This window comes from Buteo buteo, chromosome 2 (genome assembly GCF_964188355.1).
Source record: "Buteo buteo chromosome 2, bButBut1.hap1.1, whole genome shotgun sequence".
NCBI classification, from domain to species: domain Eukaryota; kingdom Metazoa; phylum Chordata; class Aves; order Accipitriformes; family Accipitridae; genus Buteo; species Buteo buteo.
Window position 1 is genome coordinate 13,662,919 of NC_134172.1, and position 14,151 is coordinate 13,677,069.

At 33.9% G+C, this 14,151-nt stretch overlaps 1 protein-coding gene across 5 annotated transcripts in view; it reads left to right on the forward strand.

Moving 5' to 3' along the window:
• Positions 1-14,151, forward strand: part of PFKP (phosphofructokinase, platelet) — a 47,476-nt gene that overhangs the window by 10,987 nt on the left and 22,338 nt on the right. For 4 of the 5 annotated variants that reach the window (XR_012652868.1, XM_075045800.1, XM_075045803.1 and 1 more), the window contains 8 exons: positions 4,967-5,044; positions 7,401-7,590; positions 10,114-10,279; positions 11,012-11,056; positions 11,157-11,265; positions 11,707-11,802; positions 13,270-13,362; positions 13,735-13,860. Coding sequence is in view for 4 of the 5 variants with exons in the window: in XM_075045800.1 (XP_074901901.1) it covers positions 4,967-5,044; positions 7,401-7,590; positions 10,114-10,279; positions 11,012-11,056; positions 11,157-11,265; positions 11,707-11,802; positions 13,270-13,362; positions 13,735-13,860 (903 nt within the window). In the remaining variant the exon portion in view is untranslated. Of the gene's footprint in view, positions 1-1,336; positions 1,597-4,966; positions 5,045-7,400; positions 7,591-10,113; positions 10,280-11,011; positions 11,057-11,156; positions 11,266-11,706; positions 11,803-13,269; positions 13,363-13,734; positions 13,861-14,151 lie in introns of those variants that run through there. The other variant, XM_075045802.1, reaches the window with a different exon arrangement.

The following is a 14,151-nucleotide window of genomic DNA, read 5'->3' on the forward strand; positions in this document are numbered from 1 at the left end:
GTCAATTAAAATATGAAGTCAGTTTTCTTTCGCAATGCATATAAGTGCTTCAGAGAAACACTGTTGCAAGCTTTGAAATGAAACAACTAATTTCAGCACCTTGAAATAGGAAACAGGTACAGGTGACAAGTGTAGTGGAAAGTAAAAATCTTAGGGTAAGACTTGTTACTGATGATGCCTATTGTAAGCCTTTGCATAATGTATACACAGGAGATGTATTTTTGTATATTCTTGAAGTTATTTAATACTTTTAATAAGGTCCTTCTAAATTACAGTTTATCAAATGCAGACTTCAGTGTGTTAAGCAATGAGAATAGTATAATTTTAGCTTACATTTTTGAGTAGTCATTTTAACTAGATGCACATATGATGAGGTGAAGTGATACCTGTGTTGAAGCTGCTCTGAAAAAGTGAAGAAAAAAACTGAAGTGGCAACATCCGAAAGGTGAAAAATGTTTTCTTATTTGGAGCCAAAAATGGAGTTAAAGGTCTTAGCCTTTTCAAGCCTACTTAGCTCTAGTTATACACTCTTTTTCTCCTGTAACTTTCTCTGTCATAAGAACTTTCTTTGCACTATAAAACCACCTGTCTCTTACAGCTGTGGCCAAAATTAGTTCCATATTCTAAGTAAAACAGTAACCCTTTTTTCCTTTTATTTCCTAACTCCATTTTGCTTCATTTTGTGATGAGAGAGATTACCAAGATAGAAAAATAATAATTGGCAATGAACTAGATATAAGTAAATTTCTACCATTTTTTAAGTTGGATTTGCCAAAGCCCGAAGAAAGAAACAGTTAGATATTGGAATTCATGGGCTATTTGGACGTACTTTGGTTCCCCAAAGGAAAAAAAAAAACACACAAAACAACAAAAAACCAAGCCTCGTGACAATTTAAAACTATAAAATAGTTCATATAAAAACTATTATATGTATATATAATTTATATAGTTTATAAAAAAATATAATTTTATGGATATAAAATAAAAAAAGTTGTATCTTAATTCATTGAAATTAGCACATTTGAAAATTTTGCTATTAATTCTTGGAAGCAATGCTTAGTCTATACAGTTGCCCTAGTTTCATATTTTATTCATGTTAACATCTTTTAGTATTTAATTTTAGTATATAGACAGTCTGTATTTACCATTACTGACTAGTAACACATTATTCCTCAAGTCTACCCCAATCTGAATTAAAATTTGAATACCCATGGACTTACTTTACTCATGCTGTGAAAATCTAGGAGATGGAAGTAAATGTAAAAGTACCAGGCTGCTCTAAGAGGCTAGTTTAAATTTTTTCACTAATCAGAAGTGGTGTTGTGGTTTTGTGGTGTTTTTTGGGGGTTGTTTTTGTTTGTTTTTCTTCTTCTTTTTAATTGAGAATGAGAAGAGAAAGTGATGCCTCTCATTTATGGCAATTCATTTTAGAAACTGAGGTCTTAAATATTTATACAAATAACCTGCCCTTTTTCCAGGATTGAAGCACATAGTTCCCAGTGGATGCGTGTTCTTACTACTAAGCTATGGAACTTTTAGATTCTTCATCTTGATTAAGAGTCTTTTTCTCAAGAGGCCAGCATTGGAAATGCAATGGTACGGCAGTCACGGATTTCTGTGAGGAAAACTTCATGTCTTTTATGTGGTGGTTTGTGCACTCAGTGATGCTAGTATTTTACATTGTTGAGCAATAGCTAAAAAAGCTCACTAAGTAAACTTAAATAACTGTTAAAGCCCCAAATGTCTCATATGTAACCTATCAGAAGATGGCTTGTTTTTTTTTAAAAAGCTTTTGGTTTTATGGTTAAGACTGGAAGCAAGGTTTGCCGTCTCTGCCACTGTCTCCAGGAGTTACAGTGCATATGTGTGTACCCTGTGAACATATGACCCACAGGGAATTTCCTCTTGTTCATCTTTCAATATTCAGATTTTGGGTAGAGGAAGGAATAGACATAAAATGGGGTTGATTTTTCAAGTGTAGTGCTTGCTGTATTTTTTTTGACCATTTACTTTTTTCCATTGTTGCCCTATAGTTTTAGTATCTTAGAACTCAAGCTACTATTTTTAGAATCTAAATAAGTTTTTTTTTTAATGTAAATTGACAGGTTCCCACCCTCTTTTTATTAAGGTCTGTATCAGTAACCAGGCAATTGTAACAGTGTTGAATTATTTGATAAAATATTTCAAGTTAAATTCCACCTTTAAAATGGATTGCCCAGTCCCCAAATTAGCATCAGTGTTTAAATAACGAAAATGATAAATGGAAATCTTGATCATTATTAGTACTTCAATATAATTAGTCATCTTTTTTTCCACATAGCTTTTCTAGAAACCTGTTTTAAATCTATACCTTTTGTATTTCTTAATGGTATGGAATAACAGTGAGGAAATTTTAGCTACATTGTTCAGAGCTAGCTTACATACACTGTTTGGCAAGCAGAACTGAGTTAGGAAAAGCGAATATAACAGTTAAAATGGATCAGACCTGTTCAAAAAGCTCCCTATCTTACCTTGTAGTGGGAGGAATTGTTAATACAGCCTCTGTTCTTGCTTCTCTACACAGAGAAAGTAGAGCTGATGTGGACTCCAGACCAGAATGCATGAGTTCTTTCTACTTTAAAGATGCATGATGCAGGAGTCAGTCATAGCTCACCCTTAGCCTAACTATAAGGTCTTTAAAATCTTACAGACAATTTCAAATAGTAGTGTATCCATATGCTTTTCCCTGTGTTTTAGATTTGTTAATAAAATACGAATAGGGAATTTTCATCCATGAGTCTCATGATATGTATATAATTATGTGTATATTTACTGTATATAATAGTTTCTTGGCTGCACTTTATTTTTTCCTCTCAAGTAAAAATGGAGGGTGCATGTTTTTGTCAGCTTATAGTGCAGCTTACTATAGTCAGTGTTACAAAATGAGTAAGGATGCAATGTCAGGCTATTCTTTCAGGATTTGTTGCCTATGAATCTTTGTGTTATTGTAGTTGCCAATAGGAACACCAATAAGAAAAGCTTTCAGTCCATTACCAAGTGATATAAGGAACATCATGTTCTTTACTTTAAAAAAAACAACCAAACAACGAAACAAAACGGCAAGCCTGTGGTAAATGAACTTAGTAATTAGCCTTCATCAAGCTCAGTTGGATCCACTGGAATGTTTCTGTCTGAGGATCTTTGCACTTCATCTGAGAGGGTTTTTTTTTAAATTTGATATGTAGATTAATCATTATTTCTTTTCCAACTTGCTCTAATTTTGAAGGAATTGTGCAAATAAAGTCTTAGCTTCAAGACAGTATGTGTATACATTAGATACATTTCAAAGTTATCTGGACAGTGTACAAAATACGGAAAAGATCTGTTGAGTGACAGAAATTAGAGACATAGGTCGTTTTCCATCTAGTTGTTTCTTTACTATTTCTTGGTTACCTTATGTAAATTATTAGTCAAGTCTTACTGAGCAGAAACTTCTATGCTTTCACCTTGGAATCTGTACTAGAATCCTAGAAAGCTTAATTTGAGTAACTCATACTTTTGCCAAGTCCAGGTTATCTTTATATTGTTATCCTATCATGCGACTGAGGAATTCCAAGTATGATGTAATATACATAGCTTTTTAAGCCAGTGTAGGCTTAGTACATTTCCAAGTTATTGCTTACTGGATAAAGTCTACATATACTCTGGATTGTGCCAAAGTAAGCATCTCCAGTTTATAATGTCAGTTTTGCTGTCTTCTATTTCTAGTTCCACCTGACTTCTTATTAAGAACCCTAAAACTAAGTATGTACAGTCTTGCAAGAACTGCATACAGAAGAAAGATTAACTAATTGTTCCTCAGCATGATTATCCATATGTACACATTATTTAAGAATGGAGACATAAACATTGCCATTTTTATTTTTGCCTAGTGTTTTTTGTTTGTTTTCTTTAACATAGTGTGTTTGGGTTGTGTTTTTTTTTTTCCTTTGGATTTAAATAAATGTCAAAAATTTGAATGGTAACCCCAGTTTTATTCTGGTGTCTGTATTAAATTAGTTTTTTTCAGGTTAGAACTTTGCTGTGGTTTTTTGTTGTGTTTGTTTGGTTGGTTTTTTGTTTTTTTTTTTCCCCTTTTTTTTTGTTTTTGGTTTTTGTTTTTTTTTTTTTTTTTTTAATTTAGTTTTCACAATATCACCTAATGGAAAATAATCTGTAATTGTCAATATCTTTCTGCTAGTATTTATGCAGAGAGTTAATAAAGCCAGGCATAACAAAACCCTTCAGCTGCTCCCTGGATGGTTTCCTTCTTTCAAAGTGTAGTTCTTTCCATATTACAGCATGCATTGGCTTCTGAATACCGTTTGAGTTAAGGTATTAAGGTTTTCTTAAATGCATCACTAAAAATTGTATTTTTCTACTAAATTTCTTTCATCTATTTATTGTGTAACTGCCTCCAAAAAGAATAAAGATTATGTGACCTGATCTCTTCTTTGTTTATGAAAAATTTTTGGTTGTTGCTCTTTATTTTGTTTTGCTTATATCTACCTTGGGAGAAAAAGTGTACAAAGTGTTACAAAGGTAGATTTTTTTTTTCCTAAGGTCATGACTTCAGGCTGAGGTTGTGTTTTTAGGAAACGCGTTTTATAATGCTTTTCAAAGTTCTTCTTTGTAGTTTAAAAAAAAAAAAAACAAACTGAAAATTGCCATTCTAGTTCACAAGTTGTGTAATCTGTGTAAAGTATTATTTTATCTTGAAGTTGTCTTTGGAACTGATCTTTTAGGGAGAGGATTTGTTTTGTTCCTCCCCCCTCCCCCCCTCAATGTGATACCTGCTTGAATCTTGTTTCATTTAAATTGAGTATTTTTTTATTCAGTGTTTTTAATTACTTAAAGTTGCATTAAAATATACAAGGTGAGTATTACTGCAGTGCAAATATTACAGACTTTATCAAGTCAGACTTCTGAAATACTTTTTCTCTTTCAGGGTTACCAGGGAATGGTTGATGGAGGTGATAATATTGTAGAAGTTTCATGGGAAAGTGTTTCAAGTATCCTGCAAGTGGTAAGTGTTAGGGGGTGGGATCCAAACCCTCTCTCTTTAAACAGGGAACCAAAATTCTAGATCCAGGCAACCACTGTATTATGGATTCAAATTCTGTGATGAGTGAGTGACCAGCACACACCACTTTTAGCAGAGCCTCATTTCTATAGTGTGGACATTTGACACTTTCTAAAGATCTTTGTGTGGTCTTTTATTTGGTTCTCAGAAATAATCTTGAAAACCTTTGTCCTAGATTTTCAACATTATATGTCATTAGCTTCCTAAAGCCATATTGGCAAGGCTATGTTTAATAAAAAGACATTATAGGACCAAAATATGAAACAACTGTGTTTTGTAAGGCAAGAGTTTTCTTACGAAACCCTGTTGGCTTTCTGTATAAGTGGATTTAGAATTATAGTAATGGGTGTAATTACAGTACAGTTCTCTGGAGCTCAAATAATACCAGTGACTTTGCACATTTATATTACAATGTTCTGCAACGTGGCCATTTGGATCTCATGACACTTTTCCTCAGCATGGTAATATTGTTACCTCTTCCAGAACAGATGCTATGTTTGGCGAAGAGGCCTTACTGCTTGCCAAGCTTTCTGAAAACTACATCCAGGTGAAGCGTGGGTTTCTTTGGAGCTTTCTGTAAAGCTAATAGAAAAGCAGTCAGCAGAGACAAATAGATGATTATTTTTTTTTTTTAAACAAGCAAATACCCTGGAATACTGTTTAGATATTTTGTCCACATATGCTTAGGGGTTTTGTTGTGTTTTTTTTAATCCCCTCTCTATGTTGTAGAATCTGTAATTGTAGAATCATAGAATATCTCAAGTTGGAAGGTACCCATAAGGATCAAGTCCAACTCCCTGCTCCTCACAGGGCTACCTAAAAATAAACCATATGACTAAGAGCATCATCCAGACGCATCTTATGATTAAGAGAAAATTGAGATGTCATGGCCAAGCCACACAAGAGCATAGGCAGGAGCAGGATGTAGGCATCCTATACATGTACGTAGCATACATAGCGTAAGAAAAACACCTTTCTAAGCTTGATTGCTAGGAATTCAGCAGACCAACAGGGACGCTGAGAATGCATCTTAAAGAATGTGTTTAGTTGTTTTGATAAAAAGATTTTTCAGCCCAATGTATAGTTCTGCTTAATCAGAATAAGTTATAGTACATTGTTTCAAATACATAGTCTCTTCTCCACTTTCAATTATGTTTTTTGAAGTATGTAAATATCTAGTTTAGATATGTTTTTTAGTCTTGATTGTTATTTTTAGAACATCTCCATGCGTATACTCCTGCTTTTTTGCCTGTGGAGAAAGCTGAACTGCATCTATTCACTGTTTGTTTTTTTTTTCCTTCCACTAGCAGCTGTTGTGTATCGCAACATAAATGATAAAATAGTGCCTACGACTGGCTTGAGAGCTGAAACACCTATTGATAGGGCAAATCATATCAGTACAGCCTCTACAGATTTGAAGCTCAAATTTAGATTGGCATGACTGATTAATTATAAATTAAGGTGAAGGAAATGTTTGTGCAAAAGTGAGGTAATAGTCTCCAGATTTGTTTGCAGGGAGAAAAATTTTTGCAGTCTTAATTTCACTTTTTACTGTGACTATAAATAAGGCAAAAATTAGACTTTTCTTCAGCCACTGAACAACATAAACACAGAAGATGTGTAAATAACTTGTTTTCAGCAAGATGCCCAGCAACTTTCAGTGGCAGGATGCTTCAGTCTTTTTTTGAAAATAATGACTTCCATTTCTGGAGGAAGTTCCTTAAATCATATCACTAAATACAGTTGATAATTACAAAACCAGAAAATTTGGCATTAGACTGACCTATAAGGCACTAAATGTGGATGCAGTTCTTTCCATAATTCTGTAGAATGACAGTAAATGCTAGTTTTGAGCTTTAGGGATACATCTTTTCTGTTATTGTTTATATATTTCATGACATTAGCGGGAAAAACATCATGCTTTGAAGCAAATTTATCTACATACTTAACTACTTAGTTTTTACTATTTACACTTTTACTATTGTCATCACATGTAAGTAACAATTAGATAATTTGTTGGAATGCTACTGAAATTAAACCCAAATAATTTAACATTTTCCATCAAGAGTAGCTCTTTATCAGTCATTTTTGAGTGTTTTTTCACTGGTGTGTATATCTACTCTTGAGAACATAATTTCCCACAGGTTTGATAATTCTTGTTTTTCATTCCTTTTTACTCACTGTAAAATTAAAGATGGAGGTTATACTACAATATAACCATACATCAATAATTAGTCTTTAAAAAAATACAGTAAATTACTGGATTATAAATTAAAACTGTTATACTTCCTTTTTCTAGGGAGGTACAGTTATTGGTAGTGCACGCTGCAAATCCTTTCGTACTCGGGAGGGCCGCCTCCAGGCAGCCTACAACTTGGTTCAGAGAGGAATCACTAATCTTTGTGTGATTGGCGGAGATGGTAGCTTAACTGGTGCCAATCTGTTCCGTGAAGAATGGAGTGGACTTCTAGAAGAACTGGCACAGAAAGGTAAGTTTGTGTTTAGACCCTTTAAACTTCTAGTCCAATCTCCAGGGAAGCTATGTACCCTAACTATACATACACAAACTATATCCAGAGGATATTTCTTAAGTTTAAAAATCAAATGCATAAATTCTAGGAAATTGCATGGTTCTTTATAAGGTAATCGGTTTTGATTTCTGTACATCCTCTCTTATATACCATAAAGGTTCAAAAAGGCCAAATAAGTTACTGGGCAACAGTCTGTGTGGCTTTTTTCCCCCATTATGAATCATTTTCAGGGTCTGAACTTTGACCATTCTACTTGAAAAGCCCTTTGCCCTCATATCCATACTAAGATGATAATTCCTTCCCTACAGTGAGCTACACACTTGGTTGTTATTAAATCATGATGCTTTCCTGCCTCTATGTCACTGTTAAAGATCAGAACATTAAGTGGCTGTTGCTAAAAGTGCATCCAGCCCAGTAGTTGTCTTTGATAGCATTCAAGAGAATGTATAGGGAAGAGTAAAAGAAACAGAACAAGCCTAAATAATGCTGTGTTGATGCTATATTTTATTCATAATACAGAAATACTCTGATAGGTTCCATCCATTTCTGTCTTCAGGCTTCCTGAACCAGATGCTGTTAAGCAGTCCTTAATGAATTTCTCTTCCATGAATGTATACAGTCTCCTTGAAAGCATACAGATTTTTGCTGAAAACATTGTATAGCAAGGAGTTCTACAGCTTCACTGAATCATGAAGATTGTGAAGAATCTTCTGTTAATTTTGATCCTGCTGGCTTCTAGTATCATTTGATGTCCTATAATTTTTGTGTTAGAACAAACAGTGAATGATCAATCCTGCTTCCTCTCTGCATGCCACTTGAGATTTTACAGCTGTCTTATTTTCCCTTCATCATCTCTTTTTCTAGATGGAAGAGTCCTAGTTTGCTTAGTTGTTCCTTATATGTAAGTTCTATACCTTTGATCATCTTTGTTGCCCTTCTCTGAACCTTTTCCAGTTCTACCATGTCCTTTTTGAGGTGGGGAGGACCACAACTGCACCCAGTATTCAAGATGAGGGCAAACCATGGATCTACACAGTAGTATAATGAACTTTGTTTTGTTCTCTATTCTTTTCCTAATATTTTCTAATATTTTGATTTTTTTGATTGCTATTGAGCATTGAAGCTGATTTATTAATGAAAACAGCATTATATTATTATTATGCTGAAAATACCATTATTTTATTTGTGATGTTAGGGTACACTTTTCATGTGTATTAATTTACATTTATCTACAATGAATTCCATCTGATACTTTACTGCTCACTGTGTCTTGCTAGTCGTCTTCATTTCTTCTCAGACACTCCATACCTTTAGAACCCAAGTAATTCAGTTTGATCAGTAAACTTCGGCACCTTACTGCTGATTCCCTTTTCTAGGTTATTGCTGAGTATGTTGAACAATGCAGATCCCTGTAGAACTCCATTGGTTACCTTCCTCAGACACAAGAACTTGCATTTACTACTGCCCTCTGTTTCTTATTTTTTACTCTCTGTTTCACATTATTTATTCTATGCAAAAGCCTTCTCTCTTATGCTGTGGCTACTTAGTTTCCTCAAAATCCTTTGGCGACAGAACTTGTCAATGGCTTTTTGGAAATCTAAGTAAAATATGTCAACCAGATATCCATTATTCATGTGATTATTAAGTCACCTTTGGAACTCTAGGAAAGGTTTGTAAAGCATGGTATACATTCATAGAAAACATTTTGATTCTTCTTCAGAGTGGTGTATTTCTCTTTATGGACATTAGTTATATTTTTCATTGTGTTGTCTACTATTATCTCTAGTATAGACATTAAACACACTGTTATATAGTTCTTGAATCCCATATTAAAAATTTGGCATTGTATTTACTACCATCCCATCCACAGATACTAAGGTAGTTTTAAGCACTTAAGCAGCTATGGTATTTCATCCTTGAGATCCTTTAGCACTCTTGGATGATTCAGCATTTTCACTGATGTCTTGGAAGACACAGACTAAGACTTAGAATAGGAGCTTTTCCATTGTATTTGCTTATTAATCATGAAATCAGAGCCTTTCAGTGTTGCAGAAGAGAAGTCTTCAAAAGTTTAATGCTGTTTTTTGATTGTTTACATATGCCCATAATCACATCCAGTTGCATTCTTTTACTTCTTTATTGCACGTCATACACTGAGACTACAATTTGAATGCTATTGTTTAAATCCAAACCATCAATTTTAAGGTTGGTTACAAAACATGATGATCTGTTGACGCTTTGAAATGGACTGAAAAGCTCTTGTTTCCCTCCTTACTGTAAGGAGTTCTATGCAGGATTCTTTTGTTTGGTTGTTTGGCTTTTGTTTGTAGTTTTGACTAACCTTGTTACCTAAAATATCTAAACATAATTTAATGTTTGGATACATTTAATTTACAAAAGTAGAGCACCCAAGCAATATGTCTAAAATGTTTAAAAAGAAAAAAAAATCTTACAGGTCTTTCTCTGGATACTTCTTTACAGGAAAGATTGATGAAGAGGCTGTTAAGAAATATGCTTACCTTAACATTGTGGGAATGGTTGGATCCATAGACAATGACTTCTGTGGCACTGATATGACTATAGGCACTGACTCAGCCTTGCACAGAATCATTGAAGTTGTGGATGCCATCATGACTACTGCTCAAAGGTAAATTGTACATATTATAGAAAACTATAACAAATATACAGTTGTTTATGCTTCAGATCTTAAGTTTTCTATTGCCATACAATAGTGGAGGATATAAGTTAATTTTAAATAGAAGTTAGGTAACTGGTATTTGTAATTTCTAGAGTGGGAATAAAAGCTCTTTTTGGCTGCATCTTTCAAGTGTCTCGGTTTCTTTTTTTCTTAGTAATTGCTTTTCCATCATTCCTGTCATGGCAGGACTTCAAGCATCTGATTGTAGAGGCTGCATCAGCCTTAGGGGCAGGCTTTGTTTTTTTGTTTTTAGTCTTTCCCAGACATACTGTTCTAGAGAAGATCCAGACATACATTGAATAGTACGAAGTAGCATCTGCTTGTATATAAGCTTTCCCTAGGTAAAATCTAAGCAATTAAATGATTTTTTTTTTTAATACAGCTATATCATTACAGTTCTTAACTATGGCTCTGCGTCACTTACATTTCTAGTAAATGTTCACCTCCTCTCTCCTAACTGCCCTTACATGTTTTAGATGAAAGTAGTAGTGAAAATGAATTATGCGTTGGAAGATACGTAATTTTAAATACATTGTTTAATACAGCCTTCGTTTTGCTAATGAATTCTTTGTTTGGTAAGCATGGTAAACACAGGCTATTTCCTGATATCAGGTTCTGATTTCAAGAATTTGGACTGGATTTTTGAGTTGCAGTTTTACAGTTGTTTTCTTATTTTTGCAGCCATCAGAGGACATTTGTTCTGGAGGTTATGGGGAGACACTGTGGGTATGTATTGTCTTCTGAAGTTTGTGTCTCATACAGATGTAATTATGAAATATCAGGAAATCTGAAACATAAATGTCTAATCATTTGTTATGTTTATTAGGTATCTAGCTCTTGTAAGTGCCTTAGCCTGTGGTGCAGATTGGGTTTTTATTCCTGAATACCCACCAGAAGAAGGATGGGAAGATTCAATGTGTGTTAAGCTTTCAGAGGTAATCTATTACTATGTTTGGGATTCCCTAAAGTCTTTGCAGATGTTTGTCTGAAAACAGTGATTTAAAAACATGATCAGGGCTTTCAGCAAGTCTTTGCTTCTGGTGTCACAGATAGTGCTATATGATCTTAAAACAGCTTTTTTCCTGCATTCTGTGATTGTTTTGAAGAATTATTATGACCTACTCTAGTGATTACATAAAACTGTTCCTATACAAGCAGTGTGTGTACCTCTCCTTGTTAATTTGTTATAAGACATTTCACTTCATCCATGAGAAGACCTGTAGGAAGATAAAATGTGTGAGAACTCTGAAGTGATCAAGTATAAAAAATATTCCCTCAAATCCTAGCAGCTTAATGTATAGCAATTGATTATAAAATTGTGCTGTAGATTTTTTCTTTTTCTTCATTATATGGATGTGCTTTTATTTTTATTATAGAATCGTGCACGAAAGAAAAGGTTGAATATTATTATTGTAGCTGAAGGAGCTATTGACTGCCACAACAAACCTATAACATCAGAGAAGGTTAAGGATGTAAGTGTCAACATCCCTATGACACACTTGCTGTTTTTTTCTTAAGATGGGGCTTGTTACTAACAATAACATTCCTGTAAAATGAATCTGTTCCTGTAAAGTAGTTTATCACACAGTTTGTTGGTTGCGTTTTATATTTGTGCTTTATCTAAATCCATAGTCCACTTAAGGGGGAATTATTTCAGTGACTGTTAATTAGAACCTTTTCTCCTTGTAATAGAAGATAACAGCCCAAAGCACCTAGTTCATAGGTGCCTTAATTGATAGAGTCTGAAATCAGCTCAAATCAATGATGATAATCCTGTTCTACCTTATATTTCTTGTAAAATTTTAATAATGGTCTGTTTCATAGTGAAATAATACTGTCTACTTGGGACAAAGTCTTGCCACTTTTTTCTAAATGGTTGCTTTGCCAAAAATTTCATTGATGTCTAAGATCAAGAAAAACTTTTGAGCTGAAATTATTCTGCTTTTCTTGGAAAGGGTCCTGTTACAAAAGAAGCTGAAAAATAGTCATTGGCAGGACGGAGCTAAGACACTTTGACTTTACCTGGGGCTTATCTGTCCTGTGACTATGAAGTTTTGTTTTCCATAGCTGTCAGTTTGAGAATAATCTTTGACTCTTAATTCAGAATAGCAGTTTTACAAAGTAAAATTTAGCACCAAGCAGTGTTAAGTATACATGCTGCAGATAGCTATTATGCTTTTATGGAAGAAACACTACTTGCTTGCTACAAATTTCAGCCAGTTAAAACATTCAAAAACTATAAATACCAGGGATAGAAGATTTTGTATGTAACTTCTAAATTTTTTTTCTGCTTTATGGTATCCATTACTTATTCCTAACCTTACATGCTCACTGAAGATGTATTAATAAAACATGTCTTTCTGTGACTTCAGATTTGGTACGTAATAGGAAATGGAAAGAAAGCCTGACTGAATGAAATAGCTTTATTACTATAATTTTTACTGCAAGTTGTAAAAGCCTTGTCAATTAAGGTTAAAAGTAATCTTCACTAAAGTTTTACTCACAATCTTTTGGGATGTGTAATCTTGCATGTAGGTGAAATGTGGGCTGAATAAAACACTGTAACTAAACTTCTTTCAGGTATTCTAATTATAATATTTAGATCTGTTTTTTATAAGACTGGGGACTGTGCATAATGAAGCCATTGTAACTGTAGCTAAAGCATTGCAATCTAAGCCGCTGTTTTGCCATTATTAAATAAAATGTTCCTTTAGATTAGGAACGTGGAGTTTAGTTCTAGGTTAGGAATAAACTAAAGACTGGCTTAACTTTTATAGTATTTTCATTACTGTTGACATACTAATGTATAGCGTACATGGAATTATTCCAGTAGCACATAAAGCAGAGTAATGCTAACACATGCATATATAAAATAATGATGATAAAAAAATGATGATGATTAAAAAAAAAAGTAAATAAAATTTTGAAATTCTTTGTAGCTTGTGGTTCAGCGGCTCGGTTTTGACACCCGAGTAACTATCTTGGGTCATGTGCAAAGAGGTGGAACCCCTTCAGCTTTTGACAGAATTTTGGTGAGTGAACCTAAAATAATTACTTATGGCACTACATAGTACAACTACATTTTGATTATTTATTTGGGGGTGTGGTGGTTCTTTACCCGATTAACTTGACAAATTCAACTATTATCTCACATTAACTGTCTGAATAGCTCAAATTCAGAATAGTGAAGCACTTCATGTAAAGGAATCTATATTAGGATTAAAAAGGAAAGCTGCAAGAACAATTACCCATGCTTAAGGGTATTAAACAGCCCGCAACATTTTCACATACCAAGGAATAATTGGTTTCAGCTTGAATTACAGAGAAATCGTGACCATTTCTGTGATTGGAATCCTTGTGCTTTTATGTGCTTGCTTGAACATTCAAACGTTACCTATTTTCAGGCAAGTCGTATGGGTGTGGAAGCTGTGCTTGCCCTTTTAGAAGCTACTCCAGCTACTCCTGCCTGTGTTGTGTCCCTTTCTGGAAACCAGGCTGTCCGTCTGCCTTTGATGGAGTGTGTGCAGATGGTGAGTTTCTGGCAAAAAGCCAATTTATAGTAATTCATTAACTACAACAGACCACTGTGTACAATAATTGTCTGTTGTCATTAAAACACTGATGGGAATGTGTGCAGCACTTTCCCACATTTGGGAATAATTAATTTCATGTGTGTTTTCTATGTATTACTTTTTTGTGAACAATCAACAAACAAGAAAAATATATATATTTAATTTGTTTTAAAATTTCATCTCAGATCTTCTCTTTTTATTGCTACAACAAATTCTTCAGATGCCTGCATCTATTACACATCATACACG